Here is a 20,812-nt window from a genome sequence, read left to right on the forward strand (position 1 = left end):
TGACCAGGCTTTTATCAGCATCAATGATCCACGAGTAAACATTGCAAGTGGGTGAAGTCAGAGGTTTACATGCAGGACATTCAGAACCTGCACTGATGAAAGAAACAGATCTGACTGGTCCAAGCTACAGAGACAGCTAACTCTACGAACAGCTTTAACACTCAGACGTGCTGGAAGAAGTATTCAGATCATTTAGTTTAGTAAAAGAACCAATGCCACATTGTAAAATATCCTTTACTACTTGATATCTACTTTTCTATTAATAAAGCCTGCAGAATTATTACCAGCTTAACTCAGCCTGGCATCAAATGACCCTGAACATGCACTTGCTGATTGGTCTGGTTTCCAGGCTGGGCTAAATTTACCTAAAGTATTAAAAGTAAAAGTAGTCAAGTGTGGTTAATTTAAACTACTTTATATACAGTTAGATAGTTTAATACAATGGTTCCCTAGGAGTCCTACAAACGTCAAAAATGAATCTGAGAGGTCATGAGATGATTAATGGGACAGGAGAGACTAAAAAAAGTTAAACAAGATACTACTAATACTATTACTTTTATGTAATCTAATGTTTATTTGGGATTATATGAAATATCTAATGAAACCAGGGGTTATGACCCCAAGTGATTGGTGTTTCATTTAAAAATATATACTTAACGTGGAACTGAAGTGGAGTAGAAACATTAAGTAGTATAAAGTGGCAAACTGGAAATAAAAAATATTATTATGGAACTGTACAAGTGCAATACTTGAGTAAATGTAATTAGTCAAATTCCCCCATTGGAAGAGTTTTGACTATTTATGTCTGAAAGTGATGTGTCCATGGATCATTGTTCTAAATGCTAAAATTAGCTCCATAATAAATACTTGGTGGGGCTGAGGGACTTCACTCATAAGATCATCAACATAACTCCAGAACTTTTCAGTATCTTGGCAACAGCAGTCGCTAAGCAACGCTGGTAAACATGAAAGCGAGACAACCTACCAACCTCATGAGTCAAAGTTCCAATATGGAAGCCAAAACTCTGGATCTCCAAAACAGCCTTAATGAACAGCTCTACCCTCAGTGGCGCACGTGATGCTCACAACGATGTCTGTGTGGGACCTCCGAGTTTCCACAACAAATGTTCACAACACAACATATGATGCAGGCAGGGTCTAATCTAATCCTCTCTGGCATTTCTGACATCGCCGTGTGACGAGCCGGGGTTCAGCGGGGTTGTGTGAGCTGAAACACAGAGAGGGAAACCGACCACATCTGCTCTGAGCTCCTTCTACGTGGTTACTTATCAAAGGCTACAAAACCAGCCAGAAATAAGTGAAGTTCATCAATTTGTTCAATATGGCAAGTGTTCTTCCCCAGGGGGAGATGAAGTGACACATTTACTACATGGACACACCTCCTTTGACCCTGTCTGCTTACTATACGTCACTTAACTGAATGGATTTGGCATGTGGCTACTCAGGACAATAGACAACAAAAGCAAGAGGACGCATGCTTGTGAAGAGCAAAACATAACACAAAAGTCATTAATTACACAGGGAAATGTGTCCAACATGTTTATACGGTAGTTGTATGCTTGAAAATAAGGAAATCTAATGAGTATAATTTGCTTTCCATATGGACACACCTTTTTTTTCCAAAGCTTTATTTAATGTCACTGGAATGCGACAGAAAGTGAGTCCACATTAAACCCATCCCACAATGAAATGACATTCTTGTAAACACAACCGGCCTGCTTCAGAACTTCAAAAAGGCCTCATCAGAGGGAATCATGCGAGAAGGGAAACCAGAATCGCTCTGGAAGAAATGCCCGAGTGTGGATTTTTACATATGCTCCTCTCTGAATGAGAAGCCACATCTGAGATTAATGAGGCGCAGGCTCGACAAAGACGCCATCTTTTCTCAATTCCGCACCGAGATGTAAACAATGTCCCACCCTCAAAACAAACAGGGAACAGTCCCTTTGGGAGTGCACTCCTTTTTATCAGCAGCACACTAAAACCCTTTTTCTCGAAGTAGCAAGCCGGAATTAAGTCTTAAAGTTAAGAGCTGGGCTCATTGTGTGTGTTTTCAGCCAACTAACTCTGAGAACAAGAACTTACTGAATGGAAAGGTTGATTATTGGCACATAGGGAGCAAAATAGAGAGACAATGGGAACATTCCTGAGGGCAGCCATTGGACAAGGCTGTATTGTCATTTTGTAAAGGCTTGTTCTGGAAGTTTTGGAAAGCATGATGTCAAGAGGTCGTGTGTGACCTGGGAGAAAAAGTACCCATGCTTCAAAACGTCAACAGCCCGGGAAACTGTTGTGTGTACTCAACACCTTTATTAAAAAGTTTGTTTTTTTAACACCTCTTTATTAGTACTGGCTTTAGCAAAACATATGTTTGCCACATTGAATTGTCTCTGGCAGTCACCAGAGGAAGAATGTTGTGACAAATGCAACCAAATTTGGGGAAATATGCTCAGTCTGTTGGATGAGAAGATTGAATCAACTCACATCTATTTGGTAAATATGAAGCCAAACAGGGAAACAGCTAACCTGGCTTTGTCCTAAGGTACAGTAAAATGCCCTTAAACTAAATAAAGACATCATACTGTTTTTTTTAAACAGAAAATGTAGTTGAAAACTTGACTGTTTTACAAGGGGTTACCGTGCCCAACTATTTCTTGGCAGGGTTGCCAGGCAACCAGCAGGGATTCCAGAAAGTTACAGCCAAGTAAGAGTCTGGCACATAACCACTCGTAAACTGCAAATTGCAGTTATTATGCTTCAGCTTTTGTACAGATTAAACAACTGAGATAAAATGAGTAAGTTAGTGAGTGCTTGAGGCGCCAGTATGTGAATTTTGTTACAGCTGAACAGAGTGAGCTACAGTATTTCCTATGCCTCCAGTCTCTGTGCTGCGCTGTGTTGTTGCTAAATATGCAAGAGATATAAATCTTGGCATCTTATTCCAAAAGAAAAAGCAAACCTGCATTTCTTGAAATGCTGAACAAAAACTTAAAAAACAATTTAAATATATTTTTCACCTCCGCCAGAGAGGTAATATTTTCAACCCTGTCCGTTTGTTTGTTGGTTTGCTTGGTTGTAAGAAAGATTACGTGAAAACTACCGGACAGATTTACAAAACTAGGTGTTAGGATGGTGTAATATATATGTCAGGGAGGAACCCATTTCATTTTGATGCAGATCCGGGGGTGAATTCAAAAAATGATTTTATTAATTTCTTTAACATTGCAAGACTTACTTCTCTAAGTGTCTGATATTTGATGGAGCTTCATTGAATTGAGGACACTGTTGGGACTTGGTGAGGTACGCACTCTACTGTGTGCCATTCTATTTTACCATTTAGCTTGTGAGAAGATACACATGGAAGATCTCAGCAGAGATAACATTTCATTAAATGTTAAAAAAAACATTTCATTAAAGTCGTTCCAAGATGGGAAGTGGAGTGCATGGAACACGCTCCTGTTGGAGGAAGCTCCTCTCCTCAGCCTGCAGATAACACAGTCCAGTGGAGATAAACCCAATTGAGCTTCTGTAGCCATTAGTGATAAGAACGAGATTAGAGTGGAAATTACAAGCTTGGTTACGGACAGCAATACACAGAAGCACGCTTCCACTGATCGTCTTGAAACGCTGGACTGAGCTACAGAAGCATGGAGGGGATCAAATTAAAATTATACTTTCATCTGTACGAAGACAAATATTTAGTTGATAGTAGAGCTACAATGAAAAAAAGAGGAAAGATAAGCACCCTCCTCGGCACAGACCAGACTCCAATGTATCGTTCTACAAAGCTATTGTTATCAGCTTTGGACTTTGCAAATGACTCTAGATAGAAATATGGAAGGTTTGCATGAGTAAGTGATGGCAAGACTCGCTGGTCCTCTATTCAAATGTTACACGTTGAGGGACAGGCTGGGGCATGATAGATGTAATATGGCCCCATTGTGTGAGTCGCAGGGTATTTTCTTGTCACGATGCTCAGAGGCTCATTCCCTGTGCAGACAGCAGCCTCAGGTATTTCTCCTGCCCTCTCCACCCCCACCTTCATTGTGTCTAAACCCCAGAGGAGAGCAGACTGGCGCGTGAAAACAAAACCACTTTCCCAGATTCCCGTTTCAAATATGCCATTCGTGCAAGCTTAACAGGCAGATGAAAGATGAAACTCGGGAAACTTAAACCTGTCGCCCTGGAGTCAAAAGCCATGTTTCATTTTTGCCCCACCGCCAAGATTATAGTTCATTTCTCAGGGAACATAGGAGCCAGGGGTGATGGGGTGGGGGGGTGGGGGGTGGATCACGAGTGTCGCTTTAATGCTCAGCGGTGCAAGGAATGAGGCTTAGCCAGAAGAAAATCCATTATGTTTTTTCAAATTCTTTACGTGACTTACATGTTTTTGTGCTGTGTGGTCTGAGCGAAACCTGGTCAAAATACAGCGACCTGGAAAGTTCTTAGATAGGTACTTTATTGATCCCAAGGGAAATCTAAGCAATTAATTAATGATTACCAACATGGTACTGGTTCAATTCCCCTCACTAGAGACCTAATTTCTGTATATGACACGACTGAAGGCATAATAACTATTCTTTTGTCATCGAGGAAAACTATCAGGCTTAAAAACAAGTTTGCTTAGATCTCAACTATCCTGTATTATAAAATCTACAGCCTGAGAAATTAACAGGATTTCTGTTCATTTCACGTGTGTCTACACAAAAACATGTATTACTGTTCCCTTTCCGAGGACGTGCCTGAGCGTTCTCATGAGAGAGAAGCGAACGGTTCCCAGGATCTTGGGCCCCCGCAGCCATATTTGGCACGTTAATACCCACTAAATCTGACACATCTCCAACACACAGGAACAGGTGCCTTCAAAATAAGGCAGAGTCTTTCAGGGTATCCCCTCATGTGGTTCCGCCAGCAGCCGAGAGGAAAATTATATGGTTGCAGAAAACCATGGCAGTCTAAACACAGAGACCCAAAACACACACAGCACTGAAATGTTAACAAGTAATTATGTGCCTGGACTACACTACAGAAAAGAAATCTGACATAGTAAAAATAAGGTCACTGCAAAGTTACTTGATGTACTTTAGTCCACGACGGGAAAACCTTTGCACCTCAGACGTGATCTCTACATCTGATATGGAAACTTCTGCTGTATACAAATTAGAAATATGTTTGTATCTCACTCAACAACATGGCGGCGTTGTCGCTCCTCTGACCTCCCACCCACAACAGTGTTTTGTTGTGTTGTCCTGCATCCTGTATCCACATATGTTAGCAATGAGCGCGACTTGTTTAATTGCCAGGAACGCCGCCATTGTGTGGCAATTTCTGTTCCTATAATAACCCCAAATGCAGGTTAATGCTCGGACCAGAGCTGCCGGGGGGGAGAGATCGATGCCGTTTAATGCTGAAACAGCAGAGAAAGTGTTACTCTTTAACAGGTCTGGGCCGGGGGCATGGGAAAAAGCCTTAACGCTGGCTAGCTGCTCCATTTACTTCCTGCGAAATCATTTTCAGCAGACACAATACGGACATGTACTGCACCCTGAGGAGTTACAAAAATATAAAACAAGTGGATTTGTGGTTTTCCCCTAAATGAGCATTCTTTTACAGTTATTTGCTCTTGCGGATAATGAGGTCAGCTGTCTAATCATGTGTGATACCAACAGCAGAGGAGAGCAACCAAACCAAGCGCGAAAATGTAGAAAACGGCCTCAAGTATACGATCAATGGAGGAAACTGATCCCTGACAGTTGCTAACAGGCCTGGCATTTTGAAGAATGACTTCACAAGCATGCAGCCGTCATTAGCCTACATGTTGTGTGACTCCAGACATCCCCCCCAGTCGGAAGAGCATGTCAGCATGTCACAGACCGGCAGAGACCGCAGCTCACTGTGTGCAGGCCAGACAGCAAAAACGATGAGAGGATTATTTTTTCTCCACCTTTTTGTGTGCCACAATGAAGTGAGCAGCATCCTTTCCATGCTAAAACAGCCCTGGTGTGGTCTTACTCCACTTGGAACGCCACATTATTCAAATGAGCTCTGACTGCGAGAGATTTACGGTAAATACCCCGAGGCTCCACATTAATCTGTCCTGTCTAGGAGGCGTCTTCGTGTGTCGGGCAGGCTCAGCCGCCTCTTGAAACTCAACATCTGACACCCAAAATATGCAGAGCACTGTTTCTATTACTATAACGCTTACTCTAACGTAGTGTTGGAAAGTTCACATGAATTACATTACAGAATATCATGTGGCAGGCAGGTGAGCAGCAGATACCACGTCCAGTTCCTTTGTGTACACTGCATGTGTTTACTGGACGAAGTGTTTGGTTTGAATTCAAGTGACAGTTTACTTATAGGCCTGAGCGATGAAACAATATCAATAATTATCACGATATAATTTTCAATCAATAGCAGTATAGAAAAATGTCATTGTCTGTATTGCAAGGGTCTGTCTTTCTCTGTCCATAAGGAAGGTTTAAACCTTCACTCAGGAGCAAAAATCTGTTTTTAAACTATTAGTCATGATAATTATTGATATGGACTGAGGTGAAAATGTTTTGGCCCTATAAGTTTATTGGAGATGTGCACATTCACCAGGAGGAAAGTGAATAAGCAGATCCATGTTATTGCAAGTGTATAACAACCAGGGTGGGACAATAATGTGATGAGAGTGCACTCTGCATTGTTCTGACATTTCACTTCAAACAGTGTGTTTCTGACATGTTAGCATGTATCGGCTGCGGGCAGAGTTTCAGCTTTGTTTACCTGTTCTCTCCCTTTGCATTGGAGGGTGGTGGGTGAAGCACAGTCTGGTTGTCCTCCATGTCCACGACACATTTTGTGTTCAGCTCAATTTCTGCAGAGAGAAGTTTGTTGGGGGAAAAGTAAAAGCAGAGCAGGAGGGGTGGGGGGGTGGTGTGAAAAAGTAAAATCTGTGCGTGTGAAACCACACAGTGCACAGCTCGGGCTCAACGCAGCTAGCGGAGGAAGGAATGAAAAGTTTTGTTTTTTTTAATGGTGGAAGAAGCGTCGTGTGAACACTCACCCCTGCGGTTCATGGGCCGGACTCTCACTGCCACTTTTACCTTGGTGTCCGACATCTTCGTGCACTTTCTTCACTCCCACCCTGTCCGCCTGTCTGCGAGCCGCCGAGAGTCTCGTCCGTGAATCCTCACCCCGACGAGAAACCCGGGTTTGTGCCGGAAGACCAGGGCAGCAGACTCGACTCAGACGGCCCCGAAAAGAGTCCAGAGCCCGGGGAGGAGACACCGGAACATGTTCATTTATCTTCCGTTAAATCCAGCCCGGGTTTGCCTCTCGTACAGATCCAGTATCCTGCTCCGGGCTCAGGCAGCATCTCCACCGCCATCTTCCTCCGCTGGGAGCTCGACTGTTGCTGCTGCTGCGGCTGCTGCTCTGACCGAGAGAGAGAGAGAAGGTGGGGGGAGTGAGAGAGGGGGGAGAGAGGGAGAGGGAGAGAGACAGACATAGAGAGGGATTTTTGAATTTTTTCATCCCTCCTTATTTGATCCTTGTTGTTTCTCATTAACACACAAACACCAAACAAATATTCACATGATTTCTCTTCCATAAACACAACACTTTCCCGCAGCTCCACACACACTCCAACTTTTCCACATGGTTGATGGTGCTGTGATAGAGAGAGAGAGAGAGAGAGAGAGAGAGAGAGAGAGAGAGAGAGAGAGAGATTTAGAGGTTAAATTAACAGTCTATGAAGATGACATAATCTCTCTCTCTCTCTCTCTCTGCAGCAACTCAGGAGTTCCCTTTATTTATTTTTCATTTCTTTTGTTCCTTTTTTTTGTTCCTTTAGATTTAATTTTACATATTTGTGTTGGCTTCTTTATTTATTTATTTTGTTGTTCCCTTTATTCTCTATATTTTGATTTGAGGGGATGACCCTTTCTAAAATTAAGGAATTTATCTACCCGTTGTGACCCTTTTCGGTTTTCTTCAGATTGTTTGACTGGAAGAAAGGTGAAAGTGTATTTCACAAGAAATCTGCAAGATTATAGGTATAGAAATATAATAATGTTGGTGAAATGAATGTATGTATTTGTACATGGTGCACTTTTTAAAAGCTGGAACAATAACAACATGACACAAACATCACTTTGAAACAGGCTTTAGAACCCAGTATATTCACATTTTTAATTTTAATACAAAGGTTTTTTTCAATGTAAAACTTTGCATGTGATAATACAATAAAATGTTAAGCTACATTTCACATATTCTAGGCCTGTTCACACATGAGCTTTGTCGTGGATCCAGTGTCAGATTTGGCAGAATAAATCTTGACTGCATGCTCTCCACTGTCCAGAATGATGAGCATGTTGTCCAGGGTGACCAGGCCGACTGGGCGGATCAGGTGGTCCCCCACAAGAGGAGTGAGGACCGGGCCATGCTGCAGCTTCCCCAGACTCCAAACCATCCCCTGGTCACAGTCAGTTACCAGCACATCTCCATCTGCGTCGAACACCACACCTGACATCTTCAGCCTGACTGTGGACTGCAGGGTCAGGCTGGAAGTGTCTGTCTGATGGAGCAGGTGAAAGTCTTTGTTGAACACTTTCAGCCTCGTGTGTTGTTGCCTCATCGATGGAGGTGTGTGGTCGGTTACATGCTCCATCACCGCAGTGTTCCCTGTCACTTGACAGCAGGCCACTGCTTTTGGCTGCTGGAGCTCAGAAATGGCTGTACGATGCTCCAGAACAACACCACGAGTATAGTCCACTTTGACATGGAACAGTGCGCCTGCCTGGATGTCTGTGACCAGGAGGTGCCCATCGCCGTCTGTGCCCACACCCCAGGGCACCTGGAAGGAATCCCTGACCGTCAACACGTGTTTCCCTCTGGAGGTGAAAATCTTCACAGCTTTGTCCCCTGCATCAGTCACCACCACGTAACCGCAGGGAGTCACCGCCACATCCACTGGGTACCAGAGCTCTCCACTGGCTTGTCCTCTTCGCCCAAAACTATTCAGCAGTTTGCCCTGTGGGCTAAACACCACCACCCTCTTCTCTCCATCATGGACCACCACTATTGTCCCTGAGGAGCCTAAAACAGCTATCCCAGTGGGGTTGATGAGAGTCCCCCAGCCACCAAATGCTGCGTGGAGGTGCAGGGCTGAGGATGTCAGTCCTGCAGCCGACTTGGATCCCCCTGTGGCCCTGCGAGGTGGAGCAGAGGATCTGGGACTCCAGGACAACAGCAGCTCCTGGAGGTCACACAGAACCTGGCAGTGGGAGGTGCTGTCAACACTGCACAGCTGTCGACAGAACGGGCACTCCAGCTTCCTCAGGAGAGGGTGGGACAGAGCTGTGATGCATTCCAGACACAGTACATGGCCACAGGAAAGGTTCCGTGGTCTGCGTTCTCTCTGCTGGCTGGAGAACTTCTCGAAGCAGACTTTACACTCCAGCATATTGATCTGAGCCTCTCTCAGGATGCCCTCGGGACTCAGGCCGCCACAACGTCCGGGACCACGATTCACAGCCATGACTGAAATACCTCCAAGGTCACAGAGCGATCACTCAGCTGATGCAAGCAGCCAGAGGTTTAGGAAACTAAAAGACAAAAAAAAAAGACTGATAATTTAAAAGAAATGGAGCGAATGATGAACAGAGAGGGAATAAAGCACACACACTCATGTCCTGAGCTTTAGGCCCAGAAAGTCACGTGACATTTTTGCTCAGCACTGAGGCTCTCTGCTGCCCTCCTTTGGAAATCCAATCAGACACGAGACAAGCTGGAGAGGTTGAGTGGTTAGAGATCCTATATTTTGGGAAGGACAGCCTCCTTAGAGCACATTCAGCAGACAGCATTCCTTTTTCTAAACGCATATGAAGTATTAAAATAGAAAGCTATGTGGCTAGGTTTCAAAGCCAGTATCTCCAACAGGTGTTACACAGTGCCACGGTGCGCCTTAATACTCACTGTGAGGAGATACATGCGGATATTTCAAGGACTTTCTTCAAGGAGACTGAATATGTAGTTGGACCTCTGCTACTACTCTTCACGTTTTGCACTGACATCTGACTTTTTTTCCAAAGGGAACATCAAGTGGATCTTGAAATACAGGTTGCTGTAGGTCAGCATGATGAAGCTATTTCAGTCTCTGAGTTACAGGGTGTGCAGACATAGTGAAATCTGATCCGAGCCGGGCAGCGTTTGAGTCAGCCAATCTGGCACTGCTCCACTGTAGCATGGTGCTCTTTAAAGGTCGAGCAAGGTCATTCATGATTCCCTATTGTTCAGTGCACAGAGTGGCTCCTACTTGTGTGGGCGTGAGAACCAGTTCATGAAGAATTTGTTAAATGAGTGATAAAACCTTTTACTGTGGAAAGTGAGGTGTAAACACCAAATTAGAATGACCTCCCTGAGACTAATGACATTTAGATCTACATAGAACAAATGTCTGAGTCATTAGGTCACAATGGCCTTTGACCCCTTAAACCTAAGCAGGTAATCTGTGAGTACAGGTGGCAAATGGTCAAAATATGAACAAATTCCATGAGGGCAGACTTGAGATGTCATGTTCAAGAGGTCAAAAACATGGCTTGTGAGGCCACTATGACCTCGACCTTTTGACCACCCAAACCGAATCAGTTAATCCTTTAGTCTAAGCGAACATTTGTGCCCAATTTAAAAAAATTCCTTAGAATCTTAAATTATTTAGATAAAGCTTTTTACGAGGCAAAATAAGGTTTAGTGGTCACAGTGACCTTGACCTCTGACCCCCAAATTCTAATCAGGTCATCCACATCCAAGTAAATGTTTGTGTCAGATGGAATGAAGGTGCTTGTGTGTTTTCCTCAACTGAACAATAAATACCAAATTTGAGGTAATCAGGTGGTCTTGAGATATTGCGTTCGCAAGAAGAGAATAGGCGGACACATGGTCCCACAACATAATACATAGACATAAAAATTAAGGACGATCCTTTCAACAGTAACTCAGCAACAATTTAAGAGGAGATGTAAAATATTTTAATAGGTTTCATTATTTCACAGTGAAAAAGAACAGCACAAGTCATTTTCAGCAGATTTGTTTTTTTTGGCAAACTACATTTGAAATCCAGAGACAATGTACCATTTATATCAATTACTGAAGCATGGTCCGTTCCACCGAGGTCAACGTCTGGATTGTCAAGGACTATGAGGGCTATATCTGTACGGAGATGCTATAATAAGGGCAGTGGAATTGAACACAAAAAGCCCAAGTGTAGTCTTGATAGAAACAGAAAAGTTTAGATTAAAAAAAAGACCATGCAAACAGGCACAATGGGTGAATTAAAATGTTCCAGTACAGAGACAGACATAAGAAGAACAATACTGGCATCCTGGTGTGTGGTGTGATACAACCATGTGTTGACTATTCTAAACATTTTCTAACTAAAACAAGTGAAATAATTTGACCGAGCCATGAAAATGCAACAAATTCAATGACAAGCAGGTCGACAGTAGAGCCAAAGCACCCGCACACAACAAGAGGAGCCAGACAACACATGCAGGAATTTTGAATAGTTGCCCACCTTTTTCAGTTCAGTGAAAAAAGAGAAAATATAGCAGCCACAGATGGACAGGGAGAGAGAGAGTATAAATCACTCAAGGTCACAACGATTCACAAAATATTCAAACAGTACAGTATCTCCAAGATAACATTCTGAAAGTGCTTAAACTGTGTGCTTTGCTTTGTTCCAGGTCGAATGCAAAACTCAGACGATGATCTGATCAAAGCTAAAGCCGTCCTGCATCGAAATCCTGTCCACATTCAAGTAAAAAATAAAAAAAAACACAGAACAAATGTGAACACCTAGGATGTGAATAGACAATCTGTGACAGGTTATAATAAAAAAGACTTTTAGCCTTTCTGTGCTAGAAACATAGAGGCTCCAATTAATGTGATAAATTCCACAAAATGGCTTTTAACATTGAAATGTGTTGACCCAACATACTGGAGTTAAGGCTGGTGTATAAACCAGTCAAATGTACATTAACCATCACTTATATACTGTATGTATTTGATATATTGTAGGATACATGTTTGAAAATTATAGTTCATCAGCTACTATGATGCATGCAGTCACATCTATAATCTGCTCTTTTTATTGCCACCTCTTTCTCTCTCTCACACACCAAAAAATCCACTGTTTCTCACTCTCCTCACACAAACCTGTGATCAGTGATATAGGAGCTTATAGTACTACAGCACACGGTTTGGTGTGCATCTCTGTAGCCCAACCCTCAGAACACCCCTAATTACACTACATGGACCTGGCCATCCACTTAGTCCCTCCCGTCTCCACTCGCTCTACTTTAGGTGGGGGGGTGGGCGGGTTCTAGACTTCAATAATACCAGGGCGTGGTAATATCTTTCACCCCCTTGTCAAACCCGTGATCCTTCACACCTGGCTCCTCGGGGTGAGTTTAAGAGTCACCCGCCACCTTCTGGCTCTTACTGGCCGTCCAGGCCGTTGGTGGATTTGGTCTCTGAGCCCTTCCCTCTCCGTCTGGTTGTAGGGGTGTCTTCTTCCAACTCCGTCTCTTCTGAAATATGACCATCGCATAATATTTAGTATATAGAAAGATGTAACTGAACTTTGGGCATTTACAGTGTCAGACTGAGACTTTTTATACGATATTGTTAAATGACCAGTAAAGACACTGTACCTTTAAATACTTCTGACACCTGGTCATCATATTCTGTGTAATTACTGTCGTCGCATTCTGAGAAGCACTAAGAGAGGAGAGGAGGTTCAGACACATGACACACACACACAAACCTTCAACTTGACAGGGAACATAGAAAAAGTAACTGAGTCCAGCAAACATGTCAGGGAATGGGACTCAAAGTTAATATTGTCTGAGATTCATCAGGAGAAAAGCCAGCTGACTCTTTAGTCGTGGCACATATTAGATCATGGTTTGAGCTTTTTGTTTAAGTAACAGCTTGATGTCAATTAAACTTACAGTAGCTCAATGTTCTGTTATTATTTATTCAGACATAAAATCATTATCTTAAAAAAAGTCATAGAACAATGTGATTGCCTTTATTGTTCCATAATTCATTTTAGCCACTGATTCTCATGTTTCTATGTAAGCTCTGTGTTTTCTGCTTGCATCAATATTTGAAACTTCATTGCTGACTTCTTGACCATGACCCCACAGCAGAATATACACTGTATCTCAATGGGACTATCCTGATTAAATGAAGGTCAAATTACTTTCTACTGGCTGACGGTCACATTAGTTCTGCTGGAAATGTACAATGTGTCCATGGACTTGGTTTGGATGAAAAGTAAAAATATATGGAGGAGCAGCTGGTTTGATTATTATTGGAATTATTGATTTGGTCTGTTTTTAGTCTGCACCACAAGTTTAAAAATGAAGCGAGCTAGTTATAACTCTTGGTAGAGCATAGTAAGGTCACTGTGGTGACTTTAACATAACATTGGTGCTTATTCAGACATGAGAAGAACATGTTAAATAGCTTTTACATTTACATTTAAAGGAGCACAGATGCATGTGTGTAAACTTTCAGAGTTCTAAACAAACACAAGGACATGATGTAATCACCTACTGTATATGAGAGACTCAACAAGGCCAAAGACAGAACAAGGCCAAAGACACATATAGACATACCTTTCCTCTTGGACCATAATTTTCTGCATACCACACCATTACATACAGGCACAGGAATGTAATGAAGGCCTGGGAACAGATAAACCATAACAGAAGCTGGTTAATGATTCATGGACAATAACTAACAGCACTAACTAACAAAAATGATAGTGTGTTGGAAGCAAACTTAAGGCCCAAGATTTGATGCATTAAAGTATAGAGTGTGATGAGCTACAGAAGACAGCAGGAAATCCCTCTGATACAGAAACGTGTGGAATTCTGATCTTACCAAACACACTAGCCAGAGGATCACATAGAGGATCTGAGTTTTTGAGAACAAGTCCTGTCCAAACTTAATGCAGGCCAAGGCCTCCAGGAAAGCAATGGCCCTGTGAAATGAAGGGAGGACAAATCAGACACACAACTTAAACCTTGGACTCATCTGCAGAAAACTATAAATGAACTGGGGAAAAAAGCTCAAAACAAACTGTATTGATACACAGGTGAACTACAGTTCACACACAAATATGCAGGGGGCGCAACTCATTGTGGGGGTCTTACTTAAAAAAAGCTTTAGTCAAGGCTATATATTTTTTAACTCACCCAAACACCCAACACTGGGTCCCAACTCTCTTGCATTGTGTGTCTGTCAGGTACGCATAATACTGCCTAAAGCAAAAACAAACAGTGCAAGTGTAAACACATTTCACTTGCTGTTTGACTGACTGACAGTTTTCTCAAACTGTCAAAACAAGGAACTGGATACAAGCAGGAATCAATACACTCAAATCAACAGTTTCTATAGGGAGCGGTTCCCTGCTGATAAAATTGTGTTCCTACCTGACTGTTGGAGCTGTGATGATACCGACAAACAAGATTCGACACCAGCTCAGAGCATGGCACGCAGGAAACACAAAGATGTGCTTGAGGAAGAATGTGTTCAACTCGGTTAGCTGTGAACAAAAAAATACAGAGAGAAGATAGGTTTAAAAGCTATGAAAAACTTAATGTGTAGTTTATAATTGGAAGGAGAAGAGACATTACTGTCATTTAGACTTTAATTGTTTAGCCTTTTAAGACACACTAAAATATTACTTATCTTTTATCAAACTTTTATGCAATTAATAATATTAAATATGTTTCCTTGTGTGGCTGAGGTCCAGCCACCTAAAAATTTGCATTATTTTCCCTCCTGATTCTTGACTTGTTTAGAGGGCTTTTTCTCTTCCGTCATGTAAAACTAAAGCTAAGCTAGATATAGTCAGATGACTAACTTGGATAATCAAGAACATTCCGCTGTGCAGAGTGACGTAAGCTGGGCTCAGACTACAGGAATTTCTGGCCAATTTAACCCAGAGAATCGAAACAGAAATCTGGTCTGGAACCTTGGTTCTGATGATTGTCCCAAATTATCTTGTGCAACAGACATGTTGATGTCATAGAAGCAAAGTGCAGGTGTGGAAATAACTTTTAATGACGGCTCTGTTCCATGAACATGGGCCAGCGAGCAGTGCCAGTGAGGCGGCTTGGACGCAAGCAGTGCCCTGGAACTGGCCCACCTTCAAGGAATGCAGCCATTAATGTTGTTGCTGTTCGTTAAACATGTGGTCGACAGGTCGAAATGGGTGCTGTGAGTAAACACATTATAGGCAGATGCATTGAAAAGTTCCGTCAGTTCAGCCTGTAGTTAAACTGTACAGACGGCGCTGAAAAATATGAACGAAATCTGGACCTCTCTTGATCACGGGCATGTAATTTCCAGTAAAATAATGTTGACGGGTTTGGTTTTATGGTATTCATAATGGAACCTTTCCCTGGTTACATACACAGCATATCAATTATATAAAATCTTGTTGAATCCACTTTGGGTTGAGTTTAGGACAATCACACACAAAAGATTATCTTACAACGCAAGTAACACTTGATGTAACACATTGGCAACAACATTGTTCATTCATGTCCACAAAGGAAGATAATGAGAGGAAGACTTGCAACTGTGCTATTCACTCATTTGGCCCGAAGCCTGTGTGGTTGAACCGAGGAAAGAGCTGCTCTACTGTCACCACACTGAACAGAGCCGTCCCCTTCTCTGCAGTTAATTCTACTACTGGTAATTACTCCTTAAAGGCTCAAGAGATTTGGGATCTTTCTGAGGAGGAGAGAGAATTACAATGTTGTTTCATCACCATACAGAAACGGGAGAAACGCCAGCTTTCATCGCCATTGCAGCCAGCGGCTAGAATTGTTGGCACTCACAGCTGACTCTCTAGTGGAGTGCAATGGAGCTTACTCAAGTTCTCCATCCATAGTTTTCTCATTACCACGAAATACCCTCAAGTAATCCAGCCTGTCTTTAACCCTTATGGGATAAGCTGTTAACGTGTAGACAGCAGGATACTCATTCATTATATGGATCTCTGTAGGACAGAGGTTTTAGATTTCAACAATGGGAAAGCCAATTAGATAAGCGCGACTTAGCACGCAGCGCATATCGGATGATCTCCGACTAGTCCGCACTTAGTCACCGTGAGATGGCGAGAGAGGATTTCTCAGCGACCCACCTGCCAGATGATCATGAAGAGATAGACGCCCATCACTCGCTGCAGTGAAGACTTGGGGTCCAGCCAGCGTACGTAGGTCCAGCTTGCAGGGGTGAACTGTAGCGCGGCGCGTTTGATCTTCCCAGTGGTGGTGTGGATGTCCCTGGAAGAAAAGCACGAGAGAAGGATTTCAAAAGCATGCAGACAGACTTAGTATTAAGTTAGTGCAGCAGACAAAGGCAGATGAAAGTGATGCCACCACCTTAATCATTTAGTCCATTTGCCCCTGATGAACAAGTGGGATCACATTACAGAACAACAATTTATGAATATTTAATGTTGTACTTATTTGAACATGGATCTACCAATATGTTAAAAAACGTACAGCACAGTTTGTTTGAGTAGCTGTATACAAATCTTAACACAGCTGTAGTTAATTTCCAGATTGCATGGACGTACTTAATACTGGCCCAGTGGTAGGTCCTCATCTCCAAAAAGCGACACACAGTCATGCCAAGCCAGATGCCCCCTCCATTACACAGCAGAATATCCAGAATCACCTGGTCCCACCAGCACTCAGCAAAGTTAGGCAGCAGATGCATGAAGAACAGCTACGTAGACAGGAGAACAGAATGGAATCAGAGTCTACGTCATAGCTGGAAGCTTGTTAACTGCTCAGCCTTTAATAATATTTTCTATAAAGTCATTGTCTCCATTAAGGGAAAGAGACAGAGGGAGTTACAGACAGAGATAAAGTGATGCCAACATGTGTGCCTCTGTACCTCAGTTAGCTCCCAGGTAATACTGATGGTCCAGCACAGGCCATAGCTGCGAATGAGCAGGGCCTTCATGCCCCAACCCCAGAAATGGCTGAATGCAAAAATGTCAAAATGGCTTAGGATTCTGTCCCAGGTGATGTCAGTGCAGTTCACGGCATATTCCTGCAGAAAGCAGGGCACACAGCCGCATTACAGTGATTAACAATCCCCTGATAGCGGATCAATCTAAAAATAATTTCCTGCTTAAGCCGAAACCACTCACCATTACGTCTGCTTCTCTCTTGGCATAGCGCAGGTTTTGGTCCAACCAGTACATCAGCTGTTTCACTTGCTGCCAGTTGAGGAAGATGATGAAAACCAGGAACAGGAAGTAGAGGACACTCAGACCTGGGCGGCAGAAGGACATGACATTAAGAGGGGGAATTTAAGGTCGGAAAAACCACAGCGCTTTTTGCTCTCAGAGACTCAAGTACTCACCAAAAACCATTCGCCATATCGCTGGGTGTGGCCTGGTGAATGGGCCTACAATGAGGAACGTGATGTGAAAGATAAGCACATGTTACACAGCCAACAAATAAATCAACCATTTCTAACATGTCACTTGTGCTTTTCTTTTATCCACAATTAATCTACAATAAGTTTAGATGTTTACAATCCCTGTGTAAGAACTGTACAAACAGTAGTGGGGAAGAAAACAAATCAACCACTAGTTCCCCCAGTATTCAAATTTAGCTTTTACCGTCTGGTTAAATTTTGTTTACTTTATGCCCCTCATAAAAATGCCCATATTGACTCATGTAAAAACTGTCTAAAGGGAACTTTGCCAAGAAGGAAGCACCTCCAGTTAACCTGCACAAACAAAACAATATCTCCATAGCTTTTTCTTTATTGTATTTATTACCAACCGTTTGGAAATGCCAAAACACTGATGACAAGGAAGAAGGAGGTAACCAGGATGAGCCCCACCCAGAGGTTACTGTCAGTGTTTCCATCATCTCTGCAGGAAGAGAGAACACAAGTCACAAAATGTGGAAGTTATTCTGTTCACTTAGTAGTGATGTGACTGTGCCTCACATGTCTTCAGGTTTCACATAGGAACGAACTAAAGACATAACAGTAGATTTAAAAACGGAGGAAACGTGGTTTGTTACAGTAAATATAAGGTTTTCCTGCAGGTTGCATTGTGGATTCTAACACCAGCAGAGGAGGCAGTGGTCCTCTCCTTGGATCATATGACACATACAGCTTTCTTTATCAGCTCAGGTGGAAGATGAACGACAGGAGGAAGTGAACGAGGTGATGAGTGAGGGCGTTATCTGCGTGTAACACTGCTTCCTGCGATCAAACCCAGCGGAGACTCACAGAGCATCACTGCTGCTGTTAGCTCATCGTGCTAACCTCCCCCCCAGCGGGCTAGCACCGCTAGCCGCGTGACCGTCCTACCTTGCGAAGGCGAAGTACATCAGACTGAGCACCGTGCATGTCAGCAGGGTAATGGTGTGTGGCCGGTAGAAGAACTCGATGGTGATGTCCTCCACCTGCTGCTCGTTGATCATTCGGAAATGCATCCTGTAGTTTACATCGTGCTTGCTCAGGGTGTGGGAGCTGCTGCAGGCGGGCGCCATAGAAGGAGAGGAGAGGAGAGGAGGAGGGGGGGCAGCAGCACCTAGACCCGGACAGATCGCTGCAGCTCACAGGAAGCAGAGAGAGGAACCCTCAGGATTCACATGTCCATCTCAGAGACTGTATGTGGTCCAGCTGAGCCCGGTGGAGCAGCTCGGCGGAGGGACAGCGGTGCAGGACGAGCAACGCACTCACTCACTGGGCTTTTCACGCTTGGTTTTGATTGGTGTACTCGCTTTCTGGGAGGGGTCCCAACGCGGAAGAGTCCACATGACCTCCTTCATCATGAACTGTTTTTTGTTTTTGTGTGTGCGTGTGTGTGACCTCCACACAAAGACTTTTACACTTAGCCAGGTAATATTAACTCACCAAACTGTACAGTCAGCCCTGCCCGAAAAATAGACCACATGGATTTCACTTTTACTCATTTATGTGTGTGCAATTCCAATGCCCGTGAATGTGCAATACAACTGTTTTTAATCTTTTTACACTCTCTACATTATTCCTACTCTATATTTTAAATTTCTTTGTGTTTATTTTGCATATTTATTTATTTATTACTCTTACTAGTGTTTATTTTTGCCATCTTTGCTGCTACAACACGAAAAATGTGCCCTCTGGGGGACTAATAAAGGCTTCTCTTATCTTGTTTCCTCTCATCTCATCTCACGTCATCATATTTTATTTTATTCTATTCTATTTTATTTTATCTTATGTCATGTTATCCTATCTTATCTTATCCTTCTTTGTCTTGTCTTGTCTTGTCTGGTCTTAAACCTCCTGCCTGATCAATTTCATAAACTCAAATATATACTGTATGTGTACACATATCTAAATATAAAATATAAAGTGAAGTATACTAAAGCGCACAGCGTCTGGTAAATTCCAAAGTGAGTGAAATATACAATACTTCTACAAGATCTTGTTTTGTCAGGATGACAATACAATCCCAGATACATTGAAAAGCTTAAATGTTGACAAGAAGAAGTTGTCAATCCACATCGATGGTTAACATGCAACCCAGAGTTGCTTGTTGTGTTTTACATCAACTTCACCTTTAAGATTATTTATGCATTTTATAACATTGTATCAACATTGCAAGTTGGCCACTGCAATGACATATTAAGAGTGACTTGCTGCAGAGGGCGACATTGCTCTGCGTTTCAAAGAGAATGACACTCATCAGAGAGCAGAGACAAAATTTTCAGTCACATAGAAACTATTCTATTTTACTTTTAAGGGCCCAAGGACTGACAGGCACTGACAGACGTGAGGCCCTATTGAAATTGTAAGGATTATTATTATTATTATTCAGGCAAATTAATTGGCTTTTTGAGGGCCTAAACATGCTCAAATTCTTACCAAAATTTGCAGAAAATTAGAAAGTGGTAAAAATTTACATAATATAAATTCAGTGTCCTGTTATTTATATTATAAGTAAGAGGGTGAATGGTCAAAACCAGGCGAGTCATCTGTAGTCAATGGAAAATGTACTCAGTTTAATCAGATGTCAAAGTTTAAGTAAACACTTATTCATGTATATGTAATGATACTTTTTAAGTGTTAACAGCAGTAAGCATCTGTTATAGAAGCCACATTTAATCCAGTTGAACTTCAGGTTGTCCTGTTCTAGCTGTTAATGATTGAGGACTCTTTATGTCACGTTGGTAAACACTTACCTGTGAAGGTTGTGACTGCTGAAGTCGGTCCATTTACTAATTCTAGGTGAATAATTTGCAAGTTATGTTTTCAAAATGTTACTATCACCTTTTTAAAAACAGCATAAATTAAGTAAACAGTAAGAAACTGAATCTGAGAATATAGAGAATCAAACACAACATTCTGTTGGTCTGTCGTCTCAGAAGAAGCTGAGGGTGGTTTATTGACATCACATCTCATTAAAGTAGCACCGCTGCCATCAGTGTAATAAACCTTGTCTGGGATGCGAGAGCGTAGAGAGCCTGCACACAGCATGATTCTAATGTGTACGCAATGAAAGAAGGAGGAGACATGGAGTAATAGAAAATAACATTTATTATTATTTAGTTCATACAGCCATAGTCCTACAGTGCTGGAAGTTTTCTGGAAAGGGCTGAAAAGGAGAACTCAAGCAGCAGCTGATGTCTTATGCAGAAGGTTTTAATGTAGACTTGTTGCATCAAAGAGACCAGAAGGTGAACAATAAAGAAACACTAACAGA

General features: G+C 42.4%; 3 protein-coding genes across 3 annotated transcripts in view; all 3 read right to left on the reverse strand.

Moving 5' to 3' along the window:
• kif13a (kinesin family member 13A) overlaps window positions 1-7,127 on the reverse strand; it is a 36,215-nt gene extending 29,088 nt beyond the window's left edge. Inside the window, exons 1-2 of the mRNA XM_061082027.1 lie at window positions 7,073-7,127; window positions 6,793-6,883 (exon numbers count right to left, since the gene is read on the reverse strand). Of these exons, the coding sequence (XP_060938010.1) occupies window positions 6,793-6,883; window positions 7,073-7,127 (146 nt within the window). The remainder of the gene's footprint in view (window positions 1-6,792; window positions 6,884-7,072) is intronic.
• Window positions 7,128-8,281: 1,154 nt separating this feature from the next.
• LOC133014555 (E3 ubiquitin-protein ligase NHLRC1-like) lies at window positions 8,282-9,547 on the reverse strand. Its single transcript, XM_061081822.1, has one exon. It carries the CDS (start codon window positions 9,545-9,547, stop codon window positions 8,282-8,284), a length of 1,266 nt encoding a protein of 421 aa, XP_060937805.1.
• A 1,466-nt stretch (window positions 9,548-11,013) lies between these two features.
• ptdss1a (phosphatidylserine synthase 1a) lies at window positions 11,014-18,830 on the reverse strand. Its single transcript, XM_061080565.1, has 13 exons — window positions 18,433-18,830; window positions 17,895-17,986; window positions 17,467-17,511; window positions 17,252-17,376; window positions 16,993-17,151; window positions 16,670-16,821; window positions 16,232-16,373; window positions 14,511-14,623; window positions 14,274-14,339; window positions 13,960-14,059; window positions 13,692-13,760; window positions 12,720-12,786; window positions 11,014-12,596 (listed from the first exon to the last, which is right to left on the reverse strand). Exons 1-13 carry the CDS (start codon window positions 18,612-18,614, stop codon window positions 12,505-12,507), a joined length of 1,404 nt encoding a protein of 467 aa, XP_060936548.1. The 5' UTR covers window positions 18,615-18,830; the 3' UTR covers window positions 11,014-12,504.
• Between the last annotated feature and the right edge of the window lie 1,982 nt (window positions 18,831-20,812).

Source organism: Limanda limanda, chromosome 11 (genome assembly GCF_963576545.1).
Source record: "Limanda limanda chromosome 11, fLimLim1.1, whole genome shotgun sequence".
In the NCBI taxonomy this organism is placed as follows: domain Eukaryota; kingdom Metazoa; phylum Chordata; class Actinopteri; order Pleuronectiformes; family Pleuronectidae; genus Limanda; species Limanda limanda.